The sequence below is a fragment of the Manduca sexta genome, chromosome 2, assembly GCF_014839805.1.
Source record: "Manduca sexta isolate Smith_Timp_Sample1 chromosome 2, JHU_Msex_v1.0, whole genome shotgun sequence".
NCBI lineage: Eukaryota > Metazoa > Arthropoda > Insecta > Lepidoptera > Sphingidae > Manduca > Manduca sexta.
The window spans coordinates 1,409,352-1,437,028 of NC_051116.1; the positions used below are offsets into that span (position 1 = coordinate 1,409,352).

The 27,677-nt window shown below is 35.4% G+C and overlaps 2 protein-coding genes across 6 annotated transcripts; one reads left to right on the forward strand and one right to left on the reverse strand.

Moving 5' to 3' along the window:
• The first annotated feature begins 32 nt into the window (after nucleotides 1-32).
• LOC115448708 (poly(A) polymerase type 3) lies at nucleotides 33-22,502 on the forward strand. Of its 4 annotated transcripts, none has more exons than XR_005112115.1 (16): nucleotides 33-189; nucleotides 2,909-3,136; nucleotides 8,687-8,916; nucleotides 9,831-9,938; nucleotides 10,489-10,600; nucleotides 11,737-11,895; nucleotides 12,293-12,504; nucleotides 13,092-13,212; nucleotides 14,815-14,991; nucleotides 15,571-15,678; nucleotides 16,137-16,186; nucleotides 17,040-17,201; nucleotides 18,250-18,444; nucleotides 18,752-19,255; nucleotides 19,384-19,480; nucleotides 20,368-22,502. XR_005112115.1 is itself a non-coding variant. In XM_030176224.2 (14 exons), exons 2-14 carry the CDS (start codon nucleotides 3,004-3,006, stop codon nucleotides 18,899-18,901), a joined length of 1,917 nt encoding a protein of 638 aa, XP_030032084.1. In that variant the 5' UTR covers nucleotides 33-189; nucleotides 2,909-3,003; the 3' UTR covers nucleotides 18,902-22,502. The 4 variants fall into 4 exon arrangements, 1 of the variants encoding a protein (XP_030032084.1); XR_005112116.1 differs by having other exon boundaries at nucleotides 19,384-19,416; XR_005112114.1 differs by having other exon boundaries at nucleotides 19,384-22,502.
• LOC115448709 (zinc finger protein 2 homolog) lies at nucleotides 22,491-27,652 on the reverse strand. Of its 2 annotated transcripts, XM_030176226.2 has the most exons (9): nucleotides 27,548-27,652; nucleotides 27,271-27,473; nucleotides 26,538-27,110; nucleotides 26,104-26,262; nucleotides 25,469-25,659; nucleotides 24,961-25,120; nucleotides 24,535-24,672; nucleotides 23,858-24,013; nucleotides 22,491-23,194 (listed from the first exon to the last, which is right to left on the reverse strand). In XM_030176226.2, the coding sequence occupies exons 2-9, from the start codon at nucleotides 27,454-27,456 to the stop codon at nucleotides 23,159-23,161; spliced, it is 1,599 nt and encodes a 532-aa protein (XP_030032086.2). In that variant the 5' UTR covers nucleotides 27,457-27,473; nucleotides 27,548-27,652; the 3' UTR covers nucleotides 22,491-23,158. The 2 variants fall into 2 exon arrangements, with proteins under 2 accessions (XP_030032086.2, XP_037292661.1); XM_037436764.1 differs by lacking the exon at nucleotides 27,548-27,652 and having other exon boundaries at nucleotides 27,271-27,541.
• Nucleotides 27,653-27,677: the final 25 nt, after the last annotated feature.

Here is a 27,677-nt window from a genome sequence, read left to right on the forward strand (position 1 = left end):
TTTATGGCAACTTATAGTTTTTTTTACTGACAAGAAACTATAGCGCCATCTTGTAAAAATGGCTGCCTTGTTGTTGGCGACTGTTGGGTGCTTGTTTGGGAATTAATGTTTGTTTCCTTCAGTTATTATGATTTATGTTGATCTGCCGTGCAAAATTTATTGAATTCGCATGCATGGTTTAGTTAACTGGTAAGTTCTAACAGTTCTATATATGTTTAAACTTGTTAAAATGGTAATAACGTAATAACATGAGTATTTGCAACGTGAGCTTTTTCTTTGCGTACCTGAGCGTCTTTACTCGTGAATTTTTAATTGTATCCATTTATAAACTACTTGTAAATGGTTTATTATTAATTTCCCGCTAATTCTAAAGCTTCTGTTAGCTGCGTGACGTGCATATTTACATAAGTTGTGACCTTACGAATTGCGAGAGTAACAAAAGGACATTGAAATCTATTGTTCGCAGTAGTTATCTCGATGTTTTACGTTATCTGTTATAAATGATACATTTAAAATCACTATTGAAAAAATACATAAACAAAGTTAAAACCGGCCGTGAGAATAGAATATAAAATGGGTGAATGAACTCTCATGTTATTCAGAAAAGATCAGCGAATACTCTCGGGGCGAGATCAATTCTAAGAAAGGTGCTCAATAAACGTATGAATCGCTTGTTATTGCTAAATTATATGATAAACTTGTTTATTGTGCAGTAGAGATAACTATAGTAATACAGAGGGTTATATCCTTGCGTCGCCGGATGTTTGTTTCGTTAGACGCAGAAGCCGCAAACAAAAATAGAAAAGGAAATTGTGCCGCTTTGTTTTCCGGCGGACAGTTTTTTTATTTACATTAGATTGGTTATTCTGAGTACATAGTATCTGAAATAAGCACACAAGGGTTACATTGTTATCTTGTATAGCAGATAGAAAATAATTCAAGAATGTATGAAAGTAGGTAATAAATGGATGTTTTGATTTTCTTTTTTAATCTTTATTTAATAATGAAGAGGGTTTGATCAGACATGATCCTACCACCCCCCATTAGCAAGACATTGAATTATAATACTGTAATACATGAGCAATATTAAATATTATAATTTTTAATATTATAAGGTTATAAGAAACATCACAACTTTAGGATAAAATTTTACAATATGAGATTTATTTCTTTTGTCTTTAACATAATTATGTATTATCGTAACAGAATTTAACAAACTATACAGATATTTTTTTTGTAGAAATCTAATAATGTACGCAAAATAATGAACATATACCCCACCCCTTTAGGGATAAAAGGTGTATATTTGTACATAATATGGATAAAATTGTCACACTAGGATACCAAACTAAATGTTTGTTTACTTTTTAAAATTATCAACTGAATCATATTATTATTATTAAATGAACTTTAATACTCAACATGCATTAGGTAATTCAACATCTTGTTCAATAATAAATAAATATGGTTAACATAATTTGTATATTTAAAGTTCATTATCTATTACTTAAATGTTTATTTTCCACAACACAACACATATACATGTCTAAACTAATGTTTAGCAAGTTTATAATAGATATTAAAAAAAGTTTATCTCAAATTATTGTTCCTAAATTAAAAATAACATTGAAATCAGTAACGATGATTTGTAGACAGGATAATTAAACATTAGCCATAATAAAAAGAGAAGTGTCCATCCCAAAGCTTGACGAGTGACCCAATGACGAGTCCTTATTAATTATCTCCATAATTTAAATATAATGCATTTTTATTTGTGAATAATCAAACATAGTTTTTGCTCATATTATAAACGTGTATGTTAATCGCAGGAATAAAACATTGCCCAGAGCATTCTGAGATAATTTAGCTTCCTTTGTGAAAGTATACTCAAAAAAAAGATGTAGTTCCTGAGAATAATGTGCAACCAAACAAATCCTAACTTATTTTGGTTTGTTGCTTCAACTAGTTCCACGGAAACATTTTTGTCTGCAAAATAGTGATAACATTTCAAATGACATATTACAAAGAACAAATTTACTTTTCAATTATAAATATATATATCATACTGTCAAATACCAGAGCTTTTTTTGTGGGGCCTCATGGGAGAATGCAGTGCACCAAAAGGAAATTTCGTAAATATAAAAAAAAATGCCATTAAAAGTACTGGAACAAAATGTTATGGAGTTCAACTTTCGAGAATTAGCATGCCCCCATAAAAGACATGACAAAAAGAGGCCTGTCAAATACTGTTGTTGGCACTTAAGTGTACCTGTAGTACATAGAACTTATGATTAATATATTTATCACTACTTAAACTAAGTAAAGGTACAATATCCTGGATTTTTTTACAACACATGCAATCTTTATAGTTTATACCTTAACACTGTTGTATTTAACTTGTTGAATGTCACATTCATTTGTCCTAGTTTTGTAGGACATTACATAATAAATATGTAAAAACATTATTCTTACAGACTTGTATCATACTAATGTTATCATAATATAAATAGTAGTTTTGGTGTATAACACATTTTATTCAATTTTTTCTGAGAAGCTAACATATTGCTATTCAGAATAAATTAATTAAACCATACAACCATACATACCATTTGACAAGACTTGTTAATTTTGTTACAAAATATTGCATTAGTAAAATCAGTTTTACTTTGCCTGTATAACAGTTTGTTGAAAATCTTTGTGCTATATAATATTATTGTATAATTTATTTTTTTATTTTAGCCCATGTAAAATGCTTCATGCTTTATTAAATAAAACTATTTGAATCAAATAAAAATCTAGTTCAAACTTTGTTAAATAAAATCCAAAAGATTATTGTAAATTCAAAATATAAGAATTACAAAATAATTGTAAATACAAAAATCCTTAAATCAACAAATTATTGTTCCAGAAACATCAAATCCGGAGTTCCGGGCCCCAACAGTTGTCCCTTAGGAAAGCATTTTATCAATGACCCACCTTTATAGTATTTAAGTGTTACGCAGCATGTCCAAGATGTGGCCAGCGTCCCAGTACTCACACAGCAACGCTCACCAGCAGAATGCTGGCAAGCCAAATGAGCATCAAAACCAACAGAACTTGAAAACTTTGGGCATGACTTCCGCTATATCAATGGCAGGTATGTTGAACGATCTCGGTATGTGGGTGAATATAGATCAGTGGTACTCAACCTTTATTTTATAAATATGTTTTAGTTATGATGCCTCAGGCTACAAAGTAAATGTGTTAAACTACTGAAACAACTAAAAACATAATTAAAATTGTATGTATTATCCATTTTAATAAAGAGTATTCACAATTAGCGGAAAGATTTCATTCTTATAGGGTAAGCATACAGCTAGATACATTTTGGGATAAATTTCTTTAGATTTAGTAAAATTTTTGGACCATTTGCAGAATCTCAGCGCGCCGCAGGTTGAGTAGCTTGTTTAGTATTAAATTCTCGAACAGTATGATAGATAATTAATTTTGATGTGATGCTTGCTACAGGCTTTATATGTTTAAATTTTTTATGTTTAAATACCATACAATCAAACTGCGAAATAACTCTACTTTTATCGATTTTTAAGCACACGTAATGGACTTATTAAAAATGTAAAAGCATTTTATCCACCCTTTGAGTTGAGACTACGAAACATTAGAATGATTATTGTACAAGTCTTTCGCAAAATAAAACTTATTTCGTGTAAAGTTGTGAATCCATACATGTGCAATGATGAAACCCGTTTAAAAATAGATCGCTTTTGAAAGGGTGAACTTGCTTCAAATACGATGACGTTTTCTTGTCGCTTGAGTTTGTAATTATTTTGAAAGAGGAAGAATTTTGAAGATTGTTTTTCTATTTACCAAAACATATTTATTTTGCTAAACAGCTAGTACATAAGGAAAAGGAAAAAGAAACATAGTTTGTCCTTTTAAAATAACACCTTATTCGCATTAATTTCATCATATTAATTCGGTGTTAATTACACTACACCGACTTACAGAAAAGCGTCCGAATTTCAATTAACCGAACGAACATTAAACCAAATAGCTAAGCTCGCTTCGACCAACGGACGTAAAATACTGATAAAACGACATGATTTGTCGCTAAAGATATTCATATTATGAATGCACTTTTTTATTTGTTATATTGGTACATAAATAAAATAAATATCCAGTTCGATTATCCGAATAAACCGATTTTCGAAACACTACCCCAATCCCCAATAATACGGATAACCAATACCCTACTGTAATACAATGGAATTGAAAAGTAACTACATCTTAGTAAGCTTATCCTTGCCTGATTATGGTAAAATATTAGGATGACGAACGTACTAGAAAGTCCAAGCTGTACGCGACTAACCCCCTTATTCATAAACGTTTTTTATCTAACGACCGAGTAAAGCTGTGATAACAAGTCTGTTTCTCAGTGCTGACGGCATGACAGTCTTCTCAGTGCGTAGACATAGGGCCGTTGTGATTGGCTAATATTGAGATACAACAATAATAGCCAATCACAACGGCCCTATGTCTGTTTCTCAGTGCCGTTGGGCACTGAGAAACAAGCTTGTTATCACAGCTTTACTTCGTCCTTAGATAAAAAACATTTATGAATAAGGGGGTAAAAGTTTTAGGCGGTTTTACTAATACGCCAGCGAATTACTTCTATGCCGTTCTGGTGGTGATACTTGTGTGCAATAAAGTTGTATAACTTGTCAAATCAGCCTGTATAAATTTCGTGCTTCGGATTCACCTCGTATATATTCGATATTAAACAGGCATAAATGTGTTGATTGCTTAGGGATAAACAATTCTCAGATAAACAAAAAAAATTTTTTTAGAACAGTAACAACTATACAATAATAGACAATAATGACCATAATATCTGCGTTAGTTTAAACTGTGTCGCAATTATTAGGCTCACCACGAGCCTTAATCATAAACTATGTAAACCCTACTCTTAGCAATAAGTGCAGAATAACCTAACCCGTCTACCGCCTAACAATCCAGATAAACACCAAAGTGCACAATATTTTTGTTACGCTCGGTCACGGATACAGCGATGTACCGTTAGTTAATCAAAAGCAATAACAAGGCGTTGCACGATCGCGAAATGAACGATACAGAAACGCGAAACGGGTACAATAATCGAATTGGTGACAGTTGTAGGTTTGGTTGTTTTGTAGATATGTCTTGAGCCCGGATATTATCTTGATGTAATTGAGAATAAGGGATAATATTAGAAATGGATTGGATCTCGGAAAATAATCCAATCGATGGTTGAAAGCCTAATTGGCTTAAGCGACATTATTTTTCGAAAATTTTTAACTATTTAAAAAAAAACATTGAAAAATGTGCTGATATTAAATATGTATGAAACTTAGTGTCGCAAAAAATTTCGGTTAAGTCAATTAGCCTTTCAACCGTCGTTATAGATTAGACGTAAATATTTATGCGCCAACCGCGGTATTGAATCGGATCCCTAGGCTTTTCTATTCGTCGCGGAAACGGACCAATCAGAACGAAGCTTTTTTGACATAGTTATAAATTACTTACTTTGATTGGATTATTTTCGAGATAGGGTCAAAGATTAGGATTGAGATCGTTTATTCAAAATAGTCGTAAATCAAATATCAACTGCCGAATACCGCGATGATTTATTTTTTTGGCTTCGTTTATATTATTGCGATTATAATTAATGCCATTAGACGTTCGTAGACCCAACCCACATGTTATAACCCAAGATATCACAGAAGTTGCGTCGCCGACCTACGTCATTTCCAAATGACATTGACATGTAAACCTTGCCTTGACAGATAACGTTTTCCTATTAACCTAGCGCGATTAACGTTTCAAGGCGTTCCGTGATAATGCTATGCTATGTTGCAAATCTGTGGACGGTATTACAATTTTCATTAAATATATAATATGCTTTATCTATAGGTGTATTGCCTTGTCCAAAATTTATATACTGTACATAGAAAGCAGCTATAGTTAAGTAGGGAGTAGAACGGACTATCGAGACGGATATCTGTAGGTTCAAAACACAAAGATACGCAACTCTGTCTTTTCAAAAGTTATGTGTGTATTTTGTATGAATTATCGCTGGCTTTAACGGTTAAGGAAAACATTGTGAGGAAACCTGCACACATGAGTTATTCTCTCTCACTAGGCCAGCGTGGTGGGCAAAGCCTTAATCCCGCTCAGTGGTAGAGGAAACCCGTGCCCAGCGGTGGGACAGTATTAACACAGGGCTGATATAATATATCCGGGAGACTTGGTGAGTCTAAAATGTGTAGAGCATGGTCGGGTTTCAAGCAGACCGGCATAATTACGACTTGCGAAAGATAATCATCTCTCATCAGACGATACTCTGGATCCCACTCCGCTTATATCAAGTGCAATGGAGTCACTTTGATATATAAAAAATATAATAAAGGAACTACGAACAAATTATATATGGACTTAGGCATAGCATAATATATATAGACAGTTCAGTTTTTGATACAAATCCCAGACACTTAACGTTTACTTGAACAAGGTTTTATAGCATCCACGCGTTTGTGGGAGGTCGAAGATTTCTTATTGACGGCAAATATCAAGCGTGCGGTTCTGTCATTAGTTCCCTGCCTACATGCATATGAAGGAATGAGTCAAGTGTAACAACTGGCGAACGTTTAATTACAAAATTGCTGTTTGTAGTCCCCTAACTGCTGGATTTATCAATGTCAATAAACACGTCTCCCTGACCTTAGAACGTGAGGTCTTCAATTTGTATTGTATATTTTGTTACACAAATTATATGGCGATTATACGTTTTTTTTTCAGTGTTGTCGGATAATACTGTCTCTACAAATTACCGTTTTGTAATCAGTTTTAAGACAGCAGCTGAATTGACTTACAATTATGGAGTTATCAGAGGTCAAGTTTACTAAATGGACATTGCTTGTAAAGTGAAATACAAGGCATAATGATTATATTAAGTTGTGGAGCCTCGGAATGATTAAAACATATTTTACAAAGTCCGGGATGAAAGCAGCCTAAATATTAATCAAGAACACGGTCTATCCGTGGGCCATTTTTCATCAAAATCCGTTCCGCAGTTTCTGTGTTCTGTTAACGAATATCTTTATTCTCTTATCATGCATTTTGAACTTTTCTAATTATCAGTATGTTACATTCGTATGCCTGCCTCGCTGGTGTAGTAGTACTGCATGCGCGGTACGCACTGAGGTCCTGGGTTCGAATCCCGGGCCGGGCAAAGTGATATTTGGGTTTTTCTGATCAGTCTCAGCTCGAAGTCTGGAATAGGTGTCCAATATGGCGATAGGCTCGCCCCCTATCATATCGAACGCAAGGGACGGAACACACTTGGCAAAAAGTGGGTGCGCTGGTTGCGTCTCTTCATACCCCTTTGAGGATAAATGCGTGATAACGTGTACATTCATATGACGTTAACATGCCAACGAACTACTCGAATAAAAACTAACAAGTACATCGCAATAACGTTTAATGAGAGATAAATTATCGATATATATCGGTAGTTATTAGAATCTCCAACCTATCGCGTAATATCCGACGGCGTTACTATAAGAGATAACATAGATATTGCGTTAACCTCTGATTTTTATGAGTATTCCTTTATTATGCTTACGTCAACAATACTCAAATTCTTCATTGTGGCTTCGGATACAACTTATCTTTTATTTATTCAATTTTCTCCATAGTTAACCTAGTGCCCGATAGTGTACTTTCAAAAATACTTTCTTAGTGCTCTTCCACGATATTTAAGGGACCCTCCTACAAGATCTCATGCTTCTAGAGCCACCGGTTTGGGCTTGGCAGAATTTTATTTAGTGACGTATTCAAGTATTAAGTTTAGTCTATAGTTTTATATCGTTTAAAACTGACGTAATATTCGTCGCACCTATCCATACGGGAATATTAGCAACGCTCTAACAAATTACATTTTCTAGCTTTGAATGGCACGCCCTTTAGATGTTATTATTTTTTTACAACTGAATCAATACGCAAGCATGACGGTTCTTGATGAGCGCCATTTTTATTCACACCCAATATAAAAATAATTTAGAAATTACTACGTAATATCCCTGAGACTTCGTTGGCCATTTGATGCTTTCTCGGGGCATTAGATGTCTCATAATCCTCAAAAGTACACTAGTGGCAATGTCCTTAAACCTGTTTGCGGAATTTATTGCCTAACAAAGAATCAATATTGACGATTGAAAGGCAAATTGACTCAAGCCACATTTTTTTCAATTTTTTTTAACTAGTTTAAAAAGTTCTGATTTCAAATTGTATGAAACTTTGTGTCGTAAAAAAATTTCGCTTAAGTCAATTAGCCTTTAAACCGTTGATATAAAATTATACCATATAAACGCGCTCATACACATACACAAAATGCGCGCGCGCGTCCACATATAATTGATCCGCTTAAATGAGTCTTTAGAAATGTTGCTGATCAGGATGAAAAAAAAATATATCAACTAATCTAGTAGTAATACTCTAGTATCTAATTTATCTAAAAATGACCTACGTTCTTTGAGTAAGGCTATGTTTTTAGAATGGCATTTAGATTATTACTAAGTTTCTTATATTTTTGAATAAACTTAGTTCATTAAAAAAAAACTGATCTAGTTATACACCAACATTTTCTCCGCAGGTCCAAAGCCCATAGACATCGAGCGTACGAATCAATTGAAAGAATCTCTAACCCCATTCGGAGTGTTCGAATCCGAAGCAGAGATGCATCATCGGATGGAGGTGCTGGGCTCACTGCACAGGCTCGTCAGGCAGTGGATAAGAGATGAGTCGCTGCGGAAAAACATGCCGCCCAGCGTGGCGGACACCGTCGGAGGGAATATATACACGTTCGGATCATACAGGCTCGGGGTAAGGATGCTGTGGGTTGGCAGTAGTGATTGTCTAAGAAAGAAACATTTATTCGCGTAATATACTGGGACGCACACAAATATTTATAACAAAGTACAAAAAAAAACAAAATAGATATAAGGTTCGGGCAACGTGCATCCCATGATACTGCTGAAAAGGTTCTAGTTTAGCACTAAATGCGGGGCGAGGTGTGCCTGGAGCTGGTTTTCAACTGGAACTAAGGTCTTGGTCTTGGACTGAATTAACTATTATAAACATCGAGTATAAAATAGAAATAAAAGAAATAATGAAATATCAAGTACGGTAAAATAATAAATATTCCCTGGAGACATAATACATGTGAATGTGGAAATTGGACTCCTTGAAAAACATTTTATCTGTAGCGTTATTGACTTTCGAAATCTTTAGTTTGCTTATGTTCACCTTGTAAGTGTGCCCACGGCATACTAAATTATTCACAGCATCCCATTCCTTTAAAGATTTTTTAGGAACTTAGGTTCTTGGCAGTAAATTACAATTTAGTCTATAAAACTAATAAGCAATACAATTCTAACTTAATTTTCTAGGTTTTAAGTTTACTACAACTAACAATAATGTTCTAGACACTTACTTAGAGTCTGGTAACATAAAAACACTTTTTTCTTGTGTTATATTGTTTATTTACTTTAAACCAGTAGTTAGTTAGTTAGTCTAAACCAGTAGCCAGTGTAACTGGATATAATAAGACTAAACATCTCATATCTCAAGATAGCGAGCGCAGTGGAATACCGAACAATACTTTGTAATTCAAGGTGTTGGGCCGTTGTATCGCTTACCATTAGGCGAACGGCAAGCTCGTCTCGTTATTCAAAGCAATAAAAGCAATAAAAAAATTCCTTTTTAAATACATTATCTATATTACTTTATCTATGCAGGTACATCACAGAGGCGCGGATATAGACGCTTTGTGCGTCGCGCCGCGTCACATCGACAGGACGGATTACTTCCAGTCGTTCTACGAACTGCTCAAGTTGCAGCCACAGGTGACGCATACTTCACTAAACATAGCATTTATCCTTTCCTTTGATAGAAGTACCATAGTAAATAGTTCGATCATTTTGGGGGTAGTGTAAGTAGTAAACGAGGAATTGGTTTATGAAGTTTTCTCGTGGTATACATTTTATATCCGCCTGGATAGCGACCACCGTGCACAAGGTGTTAAAACCCGCCGTAGTGGTTCACGTAAGTGTGTCGCGTTCCGAGATCAGCCTGAGTATATTTGGTTCCAACAGGCTGGCATAATTGTGTAGATTGCCTCGTCGTATATCTCTCGTTAATCGATAATCTATTGGAACCCACTAAACTTCCCATCTGGATGTGAGGTGCCTGTTAAAAAAAATGTACATTAGCACCAAATTCACCCTCATATTTCTAATTATAATTTTTCACTGAATACAGTATTTAATTCACAACAATAATTTATATTAATTTCGAAGCAATTTTATACCGCGTCTAACTGAAAATTCAGTCAAACTATTTAAAGTTGCAATGACATATAATAATAATAATAAAAATCTGTATTCCAATTTGCAGGTGAAAGATCTGAGAGCGGTGGAAGACGCGTTCGTGCCCGTAATAAAGATGAATTTTGACGGCATCGAGATAGACTTGCTGTTCGCTAGGCTCGCGCTCAAAGAGATACCTGGTGAGTTTGTGAACAATATCAATATAAACAAAAAATTATACCCTAATAATGATTTCTTATATTTCTCCCCCCCGTGACCATGAAGGCTGCAACGACTTCGAAACGTCGGGAGAAAACTAAAATATAAAAAACCGCGATAGAATCCGAAAAGTAGTTTAATTTTAAAAATAGGGTAATTAGTTGTAGGATCTGATTTAGAAAGGTAACTGACAGACGGTCATTTTCAATAAACTATCTTAATCTTGGATCGATCCCGAAGATAAACCAATCAAAATAAGTCACTTGTAAGCATGTCAAAAAGAATTTGTTCTGATTGGTTCATTTTTACGTTCGATTGAAAATGGCTGTTGGTTTATTGACAACGACGGTAAAACATTCTCTGGACTGCAGGATCTTTTGGAGCTGGTTTTTGAAATCTATCAACCTTCAGGAAATTGGACCGCACCAAATTAATATAATTTTGTTTTGACCCCAAACTCTGTTCATGTAACCTTAATCCCCATTTTCATCTTAACAAGTCTAGATGCCACTGCCAATGCTTATAACAGGGTTTTAGCGTCACCAAAAACAAACCATAATTAAAAAAAACTGTGGTGACACGAGTGCCAAGCAGGATTATATACGTCACAACAGATTAGATATAGAAAGGTTAAGATTACAAACAGAACACGCGTAATGCGTATTATAATCAATGCAATGAATTACGCAAATTGTTTATTATTGAAGGTCCCAACCATTGGCCTCGCTGTATCGACACAAATCCATAAAGTATAGTGAAAATTGTCCACACAACATAAGGTCAAACTTGTAAATACATAAAATAAATAAATTAACACAAATTATAATACTTTAGATTGTTGAACTCGGAAAGTGATTTTAAATCGGCCTGAGGAAGATTCGCATGAAAAAGCGAGCCTTAGTCTGCTCAAAATTTTCCTGGCTGGCATCCATTTGCGTAGGCATGATCACTTACCATCATGACCCGTCTTTACAACTTTTGACATAACATCACATTTTTTCAATTTTTAGCGAGACGCTTAGGTTTTAATATTTCACACCCATATTTCGCCAGTCTTGTTAGATCTAATTTAAAAGAAGCCAATAACTTGCTAAATAAATATACCTATAATCCACAGACTCGTTTGACCTCCGCGACGACATGCTGCTCAAGAACCTGGATCAGAAGTGCGTTCGGTCGCTGAACGGATGTCGCGTCACCGACGAGATCCTGCGCCTCGTGCCCGATATCAATAACTTCCGGCTCACGCTGCGAGCGATCAAACTTTGGGCTAAACGTATGTGTTTTTTTTTATTGTATGGATAAAGCAAAGACTATCCCACCCTCAAACTTACCACTGCGATTTTAAGACAAGATTATGGTGGCACCCATTCTTTTTCTTGAGAACTATAACACAATATATAGTATATATTATATAGTATTCAGTTTAAAAATGTTAGAGAGTAGACCTAAATCTTATAATTGACTAGTAATTATGTTATTTATTTAATTTATAATACATTCGATTTATAATGAAGATTATGACAATTAATGAGTACTTTTTGTTTTAGTGATATTTAGTGAGAAGTAACATAATATGTAAATACGAAATCATATTCTACAGGGTGTTACAAAAACTAGGTACAATATATAACTTACATACACATAAAAAAATATTATAATAATTTTTTCAGGTCACGGTATATACTCAAACACGCTGGGTTACTTGGGTGGAGTGTCGTGGGCTATGCTAGTAGCTCGCACATGCCAGTTGTACCCGAACGCCTTGCCTGCGACTCTCGTGCACAAGTTCTTCCTCGTGTTCAGCCAGTGGAAGTGGCCGCAGCCTGTGCTGCTCAAACAACCGGACCATGTTAACTTGGGGTTCCCGGTTTGGGATCCTAGAGTAAGTTCTGCAATTCTTAACACTGGTTGAGTAGTTTTACGTTTATACACACATATTTTTCGATCCGGAACTGGTTTGAAATTAATTATTTATGATTTTACATTCTGTATCGTCTCTCAGACAGCGCGTAAGTCAAAAGTTTAAATTTAATAAAGTTTTCTCTTTTCACTCAGCTAATTATAAAGAAATGAAATACGTAATAACATTCCTAAGATCTTTAAATGTTATATTGAAAAGTGTTGCTCTTTCCTTCCCATTTCGTAAAAGATACAAATGTATAAATTAAAAGTCCGTTACTGACTATATTTGTTTTTAAAATGCATAAAGCAATTTTAAAACAATTATAGTTAAAAAAAACGCTTGTCGAACGATATTACTAATTGTATAGAATGCATGCATGCACCAAACTAAGAAATTCAAATTATATTATCTTTCAGACTATCAAAAAAAAAATATATATAAAAATTGACTTTCTTTCCTGTCTAGTAAGATCGCCTTTAAAGGGCTGTCGGCAGCTTCGTGTGTTGAAACATGACATCTTAAAAAGTAATAATCAAACAGTAAAAGTATTTAATGTTTTTGTAAAGGTAAACATGTCGGACCGTTTCCACTTGATGCCGATAATAACGCCCGCGTACCCGCAACAGAACTCCACATTCAACGTGTCTGCCTCCACCAGAACAATCATCATGGAAGAGTTTAGATTAGGTAACTATGCTATCTCATATACAGGGTGTTGCAGAAAGGAGGTATCAAATTTACAATACATATAAAACAATGGGTTTTAATACGTATTCATGTATAAGTTCGTATTAGTATAATTATATATATCTGTTACATCTAATGCCTACCCACTATTAGTATTTATCAAAATAAATGTATGTAAAGAAATAGTTTTACATTTATTAAAAAAAATTCTGTCTCATCTATTTTTTTGTTTTTGTACATACATTTTATATATTACTAGCTTTTGCCCGCGGCTCCGCCCGCGTTATAAAGTTTTTCAGGCTAAAGTTTTCCGTTATAAAAGAAGTAGTTTCCCGTTAGCCTATGTTCTTCCCAGGGTCTCAAACTGTCTCCATACCAAATTTCATCTTAATACCTTGGGTAGTTTTTGAGTTTAACACGTTCAGGCAGACAGATGCAGCGGGGGACTTTGTTTTATAATATATTTTTTAGAACTTTTTAAGAGGAACAATCCCGTCATACATAATTATTGCATAACTTTAACCGTTTACGCAGCGCACGCAACGGAAGCTCTCGAAACTAATAATTTTTCCTCGATTTGCAACATGTTTCATTACTGTTCCGCTCCTATTGGTCATAGCGTGATGATATATAGCCTATAGCACTCCAGGAACAAAGGGCTATCCAACACAAAAAATATTTTTTCAGTTCAAACCGGTAGTTCCTGAGATTAGCCATTACTGCTTCGCTCCTATTGGTCATAGCGTGATGATATATAGCCTATAGCGGTCCACAAATAAAGGGCTATCTAACAAAAACGAATTTTTCAGTTGAAACTGGTAGTTCCTGAGATTAGACATTACTGCTCCGCTCCTATTGGTCATAGCGTGATGATATATAACTTTGAGCACTCCACAAACAAAGGACTATTCAACACAAAAAGAATTTTTCAGTTTGAATTGGTAGTTTCTGAGATTAGCCATTACTGCTCCGCTCCTATTGGGTATAGCGTGATGATATATATCCTATAGCACTCCACGAACAAAAGGCTATCCAACGCAAAAATATTTTTTCTGTTGGGACCGGTAGTTCCTGAGTTTAGCCATTACTGCTCCGCTCCTATTGGGTATAGCGTGATGATATATAGCCTATAGCACTCCACAAACAAAGGGCTATCCAACACAAAAAGAATTTTTCAGTTCGAACCGGTAGTTCCTGAGATAAGACAATACTGCCCCGCTCCTATTGGGTATAGCGTGATGATATATAGCCTATAGCACTCGACGAATAAAGGGCTATCCAACGCAAAAAGAATTTTTCAGTTTGGACCGGTAGTTCCTGAGATTAGCGCGTTCAAACAAACAAACAAACAAACAAACTCTTCAGCTTTATATAATAGTATAGATTTGATAAAAGAGATAAGACAGAAAACTGCGTACCAATATTCCATGAAAAGTAATTCGTAACATTACATATATTTCGAAAAAACAGATGGGATAGACCAATAAAAGCCACGCATTCGTAAAATACAAAAACTATACAAGCTAAAATAATTCCCTGTCAAAAACATATATTTGTTAATTTTATTTGTTGTGAATATTTACAAAACGTTTTCCCCGACAGGTCTAACGATAACGGACGAAATAATGCTCGGCAAATGCGGATGGGAGCGTCTGTTCGAGGCGCCGAACTTCTTCTCGCGGTACAAGCACTTCATAGTGCTGCTCGCGTCGTCAGCCACCACCGAGGACCAGCTGCAGTGGTGCGGCCTCATCGAGAGCAAGATCAGACATCTTATCAGTGAGTTTGACTGCACGTAAAAGTAAAAAAAAAAAACATACTAATATATAAAGCTGAAGTCTCTAATATCAGGAACTCAACCGATATTTTTAGGAAGTTGTATTGCTCCTATGTGTTAATAGGGTACTTTCTATCCCGGGAAAATATATAGCGGGACTTTTATCCCGGAAAACTTCACGCGAGTGAAGCCTCTAATAAAAGATATAAAAATATCAGCCCTATATTATATACTGTCCTACTGATGGGCACAGCTTCTCTACTACTGAGAGGGATTAGGCCTTAGTCCACCACGCTCTCTAGTGTGTATGGGCAAACTTCACATACTCTCAAAATTCTTATTGAAAATTGGTCAGGTACGCAGGTTTCGTCATGATGTTTTCCTTTACAGTTAAAACAAGTGATAATTTACAATGAATACTCACATATGTTTAGAAAAGTCGGAGGTGCCTCTGCTTGGCTTTTGAACCTGGAAACACTCATCTCAGCAGTCCGTTTGACTACTAGGCTATCACCACTTACATATAATACATGATTGATATTACGGCAAGTATATGAAAATATTGTTGGTTTGTGTCGCAGCGACGTTGGAGCGGAATCAGCACATAACGATAGCGCACGTGAACCCCGAGTGCTACAACTCGGTGCCGCTCAACTCTAATAACGGACAGCCGCTCGCTTTGCCGCCAGGTACAGACATACTGCGCATTTTTATCACCAATTCTAGTTTTATGAACAAATCTAAATCTGTTTTTTTTTTTCTGGTCTGATTATTGGGTGCATTATTAGATTGAGAATTAGTAATTAAAGGTATTCAGTGCGAAAAATAGTACAATGAACAAGCATTATAAAATTATAAACTAGTACTTAATTATTATAAAAAAAAAACATTCTAAATGAATTTTTGAGGTTAGTTTTATTGTTATATTAGGGTAAGTAATGTCGACCACATGCACATAGATAAAAGATAAAAAGTTAGCCACACTGCACTAACTTACAAGTCTTGCGTCGAGCATAACAATGAAAAAGACCTGGACAACACCAAAATAGTCCATCTTCTGTTCAGCGGCATATACAAAGTGACCATATTGGGTAATACATAATGGTTTCTTTTTAGCTTAAATGAGTGATTTCTTAAATTGTTTCAGGAACTCCCATACCCGATGACCCTGCGCCTGAAATTAAAAAGAATGACAAGGTTTGCATGCAACTTATTAATTGGTTTCATTTACTCAAACTTATAACTATTAGGATAGTAGCCACTTTAAATTTTCATCTATATTACAGTAAAAGTCATTGTTGTCCCTCAGCCAATTAAAAATAGACAGTAAGGTTGTTCAAAATTATACACTTCAGTTGACAGTGACAAGTCGACGCGAAATGTATGTAGTTTTATTAGACTGAAGGCTGGCGAACGACGATGATTCATTATTTTCTTAACATGAATGAACTGTAGTAATTTACATATCGCCTTATATTTGTTGTAAATTTTATACCTTCTTTTTGTAATTTATACTAAGATAAAGAGGAAAAGTTTGTGTTTTAGTAAGGGTTGCCGTCTTTAACTACTGAACTGATTAAAAAAATTGTTTCACTAATAGGAAGTTATTCTGAGCACTATAGGCTGTACCTCTTTTCCCCGATTTTTTTGGACTTTCACTCAGATGGAGTTGATCTTTTAATTTTATCCGTGGTGCTTTATAACTAGCTTATCTAGGTGTAAACGTCCCTATCCTTGAGGTTAAAACGTCTCCTTAGTTCATTATTTTGTTTCGCTTTACTATGGAGGAAAGTGGACTATTAATATTTCCAACTCCTCCCTATCCTTCTGTTTGATTAATTTCGTTGCGGGATACTGACATATTTGTTTTCCCTGAGACTCTGCGAGCTTCACCGCTCGGTGTCATGCAATGCGTGCCACTGCTGATCCTGGCTTACAGGAGTTGTAGTGGTGGGTGTCAGTGCGGGGAAGTCTATAAGACGAAGTTGTAGACAAAAACTGGTACCTTCCTATCCTACCTAACTATACATATCATTCTTTTGTATTATAGGGTGAGGTGATAGCGAACCTCTGTTCGATGTGGTTCATCGGACTGGTGTTTGAGAAGACCAGCGTCAACGTGGACCTCACGTACGACATATCCTCATTCACCAAAGCGGTGCACTACCAGGCAGAGAACACTAACATGGCGCGCGAGGGACTCACCATTGAGGTTAGTATGTGTCTGTCATTCTGTAGTAAGACATAAGTGGACATTATGTCTTTTTTAAGATTTCCATAAAGCTCTGTGTATATCCTACACACATCAATTGACAGAGATTTATATTTTCTGAGCAAGGATTTATTAATTATAACATCAGTTATTCATAGTATAAATAAAATTAGTTACTGAAAATGTTAATTGTACAGATAAAATAGGTTGGATGTTTGATTTCTCCTACATAGTGAAGTTAGAATTTTCTTGATAACCGTTATCTGAGAAATAAAATATCAGTCCTTAATAAGTAATTTTTTCTGATAGGATCAAGCATCTTACGTTGTGTAGTAATTGAGTCATATTTGTTAATTATTTGATGTCAACATACTATACATTTGAGATTCAATTTAAAGATAGCACAATAAATACACAATGTTTGGCCACATAAGGTGTTCGTGTTTATGCCATAATACGTATAATATATAATAATAACTTTTATACGTCGGGAAGCTCCGCTTGTATAAATATTTCGTATCACAGGAGTGATTAATTCTTAACATTCCCATAGATTTGTTACAACATGGCTATGTCATTGTAAAATAATATTTCTAAAAATATATTTTATTCCATATGAGTATCTCTTGTATATTGTTGAAAGGATCTAGAGTGAAATGCATAATATAATCTAGCTATGCTAGGCAAATAGGTACATTAAATACACACTTAATTAGTGTAATTGGTTTATCCGTTCTAATTGAAATAAATAAAATAAACAAATAAAATGCTAGTATTGAATTTGGTTATTTTTAAGGCATTAAAGTAAGAATTCTGCTATAACAAATGCACATTTTTATTGGAACGAACCTCAGACAGAATAGTTTTTTTTTTAAAACACAGAACATAAATAATACAAATTAACATAAGCGCCTCTAGCGGCAAACAACGGAAACATCTTGGCATAATACAATTTATAACTTAACAGCTAGTCTATCCTAATGTCTCAAAAAGTAGAGTAGCTCCGATGGTTGACATATGATGAGCCAGTTGAATGTGTGGTGCGCAGGCGCGTCACGTGCGGCGCAAGCAGCTGCCGCAGTACCTGTCGGCGTCGCTGCTGAAGCGCGAGCGCACCATCTCGGGCGCGCGGCGCCGCCCGCACGAGCCCGCGCCGCCCGCGCCGCTCGCCCCGCACGCGCCGCACGCACCGCACGCCCCGCACGCACCGCACAAGAAGACCAAGCGATTGTCAGAGAGCAGCGTGAGTTTATACACACGTCCTTTCCATGTATCATCGATATTATCGTGTGGCGCCCAGCCTACACAATCACACTTCATACATCAGTGCTGATTCAAAAGGAGTCATATTTACAACCCATTTGGGTAATCCAAAAATCCAAACAATTTTATGAATTCAATAAAAAAAAATAATAAAGTATTTTTTAAGCAGATAAAAAAATTTTCTGTTTGGGCCATTTTCGCGAATAATTAAAAATGCTATTGTGGTCGTTTATGTAAAACAGCCATATAACAATAAAAAAATAGCTTATTTATTTAACATCTTACAGACGGATGAAGTAAGCGTCCTATCCTACAACGAAGACTCAAATTCCTCAAACGTGTACGAAGTGAACCTGCAGAATGGCACGCACCCGCCCGCCGCGGACAAGGACAAGGAGCAGCCCGCGTCCACGTCGAACAGCATCGCGTGCACGTAGCACTACGAGCAGTGGCGCCACCGGTTCATATTCGGCACCGGACGCGCTCGTACCGCCAAAGCCAAGCGGACGTAAACACCCAACATGGCCTAGCACACTGGGGGACCTGTATCTAGACATTAATACAACATAACCCCCAGTATTGCTGAGTAAAATCGTACACAAGGGCCAAACTTCCAAGACACTACGGACAAATGTGACTTAACTGTGAACAGTGATAGTGTGTGTGATACAGGATCAATAAGGTTATAAACTTTGGTGCAATTTAATGTTTTGGTTGTACGTGGTTATCCGCTAAGATTGTACGAATTTTCGCAGAGGCGGGCGCGCGGCGAATACGTAACCTAACGCCCGGTAAGTATGCTTGACGTGTACATACGTTTTAGAGATGTTACAATCAACTCTGTGTCACAAACATGTAGCCACCGTTGTATATACCACACTAATTTATTATGAATGATTAAACACGATCTTCTCTCTAGATGTCGCGCGGAGACGTCACGACGTGTGATCACGTAAGTCTGTGTCGTACGCAGCAGATGTTCTATAGAGCGATGCGTGCAACTCGCGCGAGTGAAGGTACGGTAAGCTGTGTAGGGGATTAGGTCGTAAGTTGTCGATTTGTGGAAATTTATTAGGAGCAATATTATTATGGGTACATTTTAAGAACGGCTTATATTTGTGGCAATATTCACTCTAGGATATTGTAATGGTGTTGAAATGAGTAGCATCCAAATATGCCATTATAATATTTTGAAACATCCTGTTGCTGGATTGTTTGAAACTCGTGTTGTCTAAGATAGCGGTGAAGTCAATGTAGCGTCATTAAAGTCAAGGTAGAGGGTCCTAGATAGTATTTTGTTAAATTATTTTTTCGTGTCGATTTTATTACATTCACTATGTTTCATCTCTGCTATCTTGGATACCTCGAGATAACTGCATATTTTTTATCGAGTTTTCATAATGCACTGTGGTTCGATAAGGTACACTTATCACTATTCTAAGATTGCTGCCCTAACTACACCATTCCACATGCAACATCAATGCTACCCGCGTAATGACACCTCATAGTTAATATTAAACGAGATAAGAGTAACATTTTTAACAATTATAAATTCGAGGATTTTGTCTTCTATTTATATACTTTAGTATTATATTTGTATATCGTAAAAATATATTTTTGTATCTTGTTTCATGATAGAGTTGTGTGTAACCACTCGATAGAATATCTATTGCTTACGTCTAACCGAGAGTAAATGTAAATAAGTTGTGTCCATTCGAGATGGTTTAACGTATGTGCCGGGCCACATTTGACGTAATTTACGTCGCTAACCTTCCCAGCTCGAACCGTTCACACTCAGCCGAAAGTCCGTCGCCTAATTAACATGTGCTAGAATACGCGGCGGTAGGTCGGCAACGTATATTAACGTCAGATGTGGCTCGGACCCAAGTGGTTTTATTTGCAGGTCCACACGGACGGGACGTCGCGTCGGCGTCACGTAAGTTACGTCACGCTATGTCAGATTTAGGAAGTTCGCACGTTTGCAAGAAAGCTAGCCAATTCATAGCCATTAGGATAAGCATAGACAACAATTGTACATAGTAAATTTAAAAATTCTTGTCAAAATAATTTGTAATATAGATTTACTTATGGGTGATACTAAACATAAGTTGGTGTTTTTGGTACTTAAAAAAAAATGTTTTCAGATGTTTTCACGGCTTTCTTGCGAACGGTATGATAGTACAAAGTGGAAGAAATTTTGTACCTCATTTATTTTCTTTTTAATTCTTTTTTATTATAACTCGACAACTTGACTGTTATCGGCTCTGGCTTCGTGCGTCCATGTCCAAACGTATAATAGTGATTGTTACAAATTAGAAATAGAATATATTTATTAGAACTTAGACCCTTGTGAGCCCTCCTGATATGCATGCTTGGCTTTTTTCATGCATTCTAGCCTCTCCTTCTATATTGTATGTAGTGTTCTTTACAGCATTGCTCAATGTATACCATACAAATAAGGAAAACTTTTACCACCGCAGTTCGCAGCTACTGATATCATTCTATAGCGAACAACATTTAGTTTTTACGCCATGTGGATAAAGATAATACAGAATGTAGTTATTGTGTGTGCCAGAATTAAACCTAGCTTTTATTAGTGTTTACTGTTTATTTCATTTGTTACATAAACCATTAATTTGTCACTGTAAATAAAGTAATTGATTTATTTGTATAATGAATCCACAGTTTTACATTTTCTATGATCCACTTTACATTGAATTTCATATAGTATTGTATTATCTATTTCACTTGCATTTGATTACTTGATAGAAATAATATTTTCACCCTACCAACGAATAAATAAACATTCGAGTTGTCGAGTAACACTTTGTCAAATTGAAGTTTTTGTAGCGTTTTTTATATTGTAGATTTGAATGTAACGTTTCTTCTACTTAGGTAACAACACGCAGGGTATATCGCTGGTATTTATTTTGCCGAACAATTTTACGGTTAGTCGCGCGTCGGAGGTGTGACTCGCGTCCAATAGACGGCAAGGGCGGGGCTGTTGTGACAGTGACAGTTTTTTTTTTAATTCGCCGCCATCTTGAAATGGCGGTAGTTCGAAAAATTCAATGACCGGAAGGCTTTCTCAGTTGTGTACGATTTTTTTCGCTCGATTATTTCATAATTATATAATTTACGTATACTTCGGCTTCTAGTCATGAGTGTACGCGAGTTTTGATTATTATAGAAGTATATTTGGGGTTCCCGCCACAGAATCGACGCCGTCCTGCATACGAGTGAAGACATCAAAATCTTTGAGGAACAGACACTGCTGTACACAATATGACGTGAATCAAGTTAAACAATTAAAGCACAATGTTTATGAATTGATTGAGCAAAAAATCGTAGTAGCTGGGATGTAGTTTCGCAGGCCACTGTAGAAATTAGGTATGTTTTATTTGTTTTGAAAACAATGTTTTGATTTCTAATCGAAGGCAGTTTATTGTCTGTAGATTTGTAGAGTTCGGTTGAAAAGTCTCCTAGGCCGATTAGAGCGAGAAATAAAAAAAAATGCGTTCGTATTTTTTAAGTTCAAAAAAAAAAATGTATTTTTAGATAAAATTGTTATAAAAAAATTAAGTTACAAAAAAAATATTTTGTGCAGCTGATGAATGACAGTAATGTCTTTCCGCACATTTAACAATAAGATTTGATCAGATAGGATTAGGGCTATTTTTTATAATTATTTTGTAATTGAAAGAAAAAGTCGTAACTTAATTCAAAAGGAAATACAGTATGAACTAATAAACTTTTTGGAAGAATTCATTATAATATGGCAGAAAAATATTCGTTTTTCAATTGAAAATATCATAGTCACAGCAACCCCGTTCTCACAACGCGTGAACTTCAACTAGATGATAAAACAGAATAATTCCACCTAGATTTATAAGACTCAATGTAGTTTTCAATTAAGGACCTTCTCGATTATATGTAAGTTGTATATATCAATAGACAATTGATTATTCTATATGAGAATATATATCTGCGAAAATGATTCAAAATTAAAAAAAAAAGAAATAAATGTATATACAAAAAGGGTTTATGTTTGTTTTGTTTATTGGTAACATTCTATTTTATTTTACAGCATATTCATATAAATAGTCTCACAATGTCTATAAAATTCAAAAGTGCTATTTTTTTACTTATATGTACTTAAAAATCATTTACAGACTATTCAAACTTCTTACGGCTCAAAATATAATAAGTTTCTATGCGGAGAACGCATCAGTGTGTTAGACGCATGCGTTCCTGTCCAAGTACAGCTGAATTTGTTAACTCAAGAATTCTTTTGATATTTTAAAAAATGATTGCATTGATTTGGAGTATTTAATTCACTTTCTTACAAAATAAAGGTATAAAAATATCTGATAAATATAGAAATGTATTACAATACATTTTCAACTTAACAACTAAAATAAAATTATTCTTATTTTTTTTAATCTTTTTAGATATAAACATAATAGGTATATAAATTTTAATTGAACCTAAATATATTAACGATTTGATTTTATTTGCGCTCGCCGCTAACTTCGCAGCCTGCAAGAAGTTTAAATAGAACTGTACATATATTCATGAAAGTGCAATAAGAAATGTCAGATCTCTATTATGATTATTTAACTGAGTAATCAACAATACTACAAAATAATTATTGGAACTGTTCACAATACCATCACCACTATATTATATGTTAACTACATATTCTCCATTTTGGATTCTGGTCTCCACACCTGTTAACATATTTTTAAGAATTAGTATAATGAAAAGTTTAACAACAAAAACACATTGGCAAAGGAATAAGTCACGGTATGGTCATGGTAAGATTTTTAACAATATAATAAAAAAAAAATATGGATAGTAAATTTAACTCCAGTGAGGGTATGACTATCATTGTTTTCAAATAAGTGATACTACAATCTGGTTTTATATTGTCTCCAAAGACGGACGAGCTATTTTGAGTAGTCACCTTCGCCCATGGACGGCGGCAATGCCAGGGACAAAAACAAGTCTTTACCTACCGTTAAACACTTTTGTTAAACCTTATTTCGCCACTTGAAAGGCAATCATATCTATGCTACAATCAGATTTTTTTTGAGTGGAGTGCTTTAAAGTTTTGATTTTAATATGAAAATTCATAACAATTCAACTTTTTATTGTTTAAAGATATAGTCTAGTTATTAAAATTGTCCTAGACCTACAAAACCTAGATCAAATGACACAAAAAAATGGTAATTCATAATATTTATATAATTCGTTTTCGGTATAATTGTCGCTTAGTTATGGTTGCCTTTCAAGCTTCGATTTGAAGAATAAGTCATAACGCCAAAGAAACACCGCAAAAGTAAATTCATTCCAGAGTGTACAATTTTAATTTTATTGATCACGTTTCTCACCCAGTCTTCCGGTTCGTTCTCCTTAGCCGCCTGCATCTCTAATATTTCGTTTTGTATGGACACGCTCAGCTCTTGTATAGGCACGGGCTCGGTGCGCCAGTACACGTTTTGATACTTGCTCGTGCGGTTCCTGCGCTTGTGCGCTTTTAGGTGTACCTGAGTGTGTAAATCAGTTGAATGGTATATATTAATAGATTAAAGCAATTCGGTTAACCACTGCTTTTTTTAAATATATTTATCAAAAAAGGTCTTCCAAAATCTAGCGGGAAAAGAGCTTTTTAAATCTAGGCAATAATAAATAAATTAGAAAGATTTGAAATTTAGTGGTAGCTATGGAATAATTAAATGGCAAACTGTGACGTCACCGAGTATCATCGACCATAATGGTACGTAAGTGAGAAACAGATGGCGTAAAACCTCTCTTTTGCTCCCAATATTTTAGATATTAAGAACTGCTTTCTTTATGAATCACTTTTAATGCTGATTTCATGGAAAGAAATCTAGTATGTATTATTTTCCTTGAAGTACTCTCCTGTTACATTATTCAAAATAGCGGGAATGTTTTGGGTGGCTAAAACTTAGAACAATTTTTTAATATATCCATTAGCTAAGTTATCCAAAAAATATAAGACTAGTTACTGACGCCGCGTCGGTCCACGTGCGCCTGAGCATGTTACCTTCTTGACGTGCGTGTTGACCATGGAGCGCAGGTGGAAGAGCGCGGGGCACAGCGGGCAGCGCCGCGTGGGCGCCGTGTGCGCGCACACCTGGTGCTGGTTGCGGCGGGTCATCGACACGAACGCGCGCCCGCACTCCTGCGCACCACACACTACGGTTACCTCTGTCGCATTCAATCTATCCATAATGTCTGTTGGACTTAGATTATAGAATTATATAAATATAACACAGTATCACTGTGTATAATATTATTTATATATTTTCAAAACTGACTTGCATCACCAAAAAGCTTACTTATAAAGGAAGTATTATGGTAGATTTTAGGATAATGGAATTTGTTCAGAAAAAGTATTACAGTTCCTAGAAATTTATTATAAAATGTATAATTCAAAAATAAATTTGGAAAATACACATTCCGCACTCACATCGCAAGAGTAAGGTCTCTCGTTATTGTGCAACCGCTGATGCCACATCAAAGCCCGCTGGTCTACGAAACTGTGGCCGCATAACGTACAAGTACATCGAGGTTTGCTGTCCTGCTTCGGAGATTTCTTCTCAGGCTCCGACAATTTAGGAGTGTCTTGCCTGGAATGTTAATAATTATATATTGAATACACTGAAAGTCAATAGTAATCAAACATTTTTTTTAATGTGCACGGTATTGACTCCACTGCACCTGATGATAAGTGGAGTGGGGTCCAATAGAATGTTGACTGACGAGATATGATTACCCGTAGACTATCTATAAAATAATGCCGGCTTGTTGGAACCAGATCGACACTGACTGATCCCAGAACGCGGCAGAGCGCACCACTATGGCGGTATTTAACACCATGTGTACGATGGTCGGTATCCGGGCGAATATAACTAAACTATCAAAAGTACTAACTATATTTTTTTAAATCCATAACCAAAATTATATCAAATACTCACTGTGTCACCTTCTTTTCCATATGTTGTTCATGTTTCTTGATGTGCATCTCGAAGCTGATCTCTCCCTTATACATCCGGCCGCAGTAGTAACAGGTGTACTTCTTGTAGTGACGGTTCTCCCAGTGTTCCGTGAGACTCTGCTCATTTTCCAATATCACACCGCAGATTTCACAGATATGAGCACTTTCTGACTGAAATAACATTTACAGTACATTTTACCATTTATTGCGTGATCTAGTGGTTTGGAAACACTTGACTCCCTTGAAAAGACTTGTCTTGTGGTAGCAGATTAGGCTAATTGTTACAATTTGATTGTGTTCCTATATTTTGTTGAAGACAGTTATATTGTATGTGGTGCAAATGGTAGGTTTTTTTATATGTGCATGCCAAAGTGACCCCACTGCACCTGATGGTAAGTGGAGTCCAATAGAATGGCGGCTGACGAGGTTTGAAACATTAAAGGTGGTTCTAGTACAAAGCCAGTTGTAATAACTAAGCCTGTTGAACATCAGCAACAATGCATGTAAATCCATAGTGCTGTCATTGTAACACTGATTTGGATGAAAGTTGCAATTTATTAGCATTATCCCTGCATTGGAAAACCTCTTCTCATTTCTATATATAAACATGTTCACCTGTCCAATATTCTTCATTTTCTCATGCCATTTAAGATGAGCAATGATTGTGTCGCGTTTTTTAAACACTGTGTTGCAGTGCGCACATTGGTGTATGTTGGTGTGAGTCTTCAAGTGGTTATGGTATTCCAATTCGTCTTCTGTAAATGCTTTACACACCTGGAAGGAATAATCATACTGATCTAATATCACCTTAAATAGCTTGTAAATCCTAATTGATGTTTAAATTTGAAAAGAAGCAACAGAATATGTTGTTTCTATTGGAAAAATAAGCCTAAGTTATCAAGAATTAGTACCTGTATATTATACAAAAAAAGGTCAAGACACAATACTTAATTTAATCTATTATAGACTCATAAGTATCATTATAACATTTTTCTGTAACTGATGTTAACTGTAAACAATTATTAAATAATCATGCTATGCAATTGTACCTTACAAACGAACAAATTAACATTATGCCCCACTTTCATATGGGTCTGCAGTTTGGCCACAAATCTATACTTCACGGGACACAAAGTACAACATTTGTATGACATAGGACCTCTTTTCTTCCTTTGCTTTTTCTTGGTGCCCACGACCTTTGCCGATTTAGACAAAACATCATCATACTTCTGGCGTTCATATTCATCAAGCAACATCATCTGTCCATTATCTAATATCTTGTAAAACAACAGTTCACCATTTTCTTGAACAACTACTACTACATCATCATCGGTCTTCGGGGTAACAGACTTTTTGACCGGCATTTCATATGTTTCTGTAGTACCAATACCATCGAGGTCAAAATTAAAGCTAAATGTTTTAGGAGCAAAGGAAGGGAGTGGTATGCAAAAAGTGCTTGGAGGGTTATCCTCTGGAAGAGTGTCAATACTCTGGTTCAGTTGCTCTGTGTAGTAACTGATGATCTCTTGACTTGTTTTACTCAACAAGAAGAATTTATAGGACAGTGATGCATTGACAAAACAATTCAGACATACATTGTAGTTGGCAGTTTCGTCATCAAACTGAAAAAATTAATTGCTGTTAAACGAATAAAATATCTATAAATCAAACAATAAGAGGTGTTTTAACTGCTGTGTAATATATCACAAACCCGAGATACATCTTGGCTTTATAGTAGTTTAGAATTTCAAATGGCATAATCTTGATAGAAAAGTAACTGACCTTTATCTGGCAGACCGTCTCGAGCACGTCGGCTATGCAATATTCCCGATCTTCCTTGCAAATCTTAGTAAAAATATTCTCGTAGGACTCATTGAGCTGTTCTAAACAAATAATACATAATTTCTCTCCCAGAGTGCCGTTTACTAAATGTTTTACCAACACATTTACGTCCATGCCACTCGCCATCGCTTTCTTGATCTTTCCTAAAATACATTAGTAAATACATTTTTGTTTACAAATAAAAAACATCGACACCGTACAATTCTTTGCAATTTACCACAAATTTCTGTAAAGATGCGTTCCGTATGACAAAGTGATTTTTGCAACAGATCCGTTCACGATTATTCAATATGCGCCATTTTCATTCTGTATTTTCGGTTACATGGACGCACTATAGCAGAATCGAC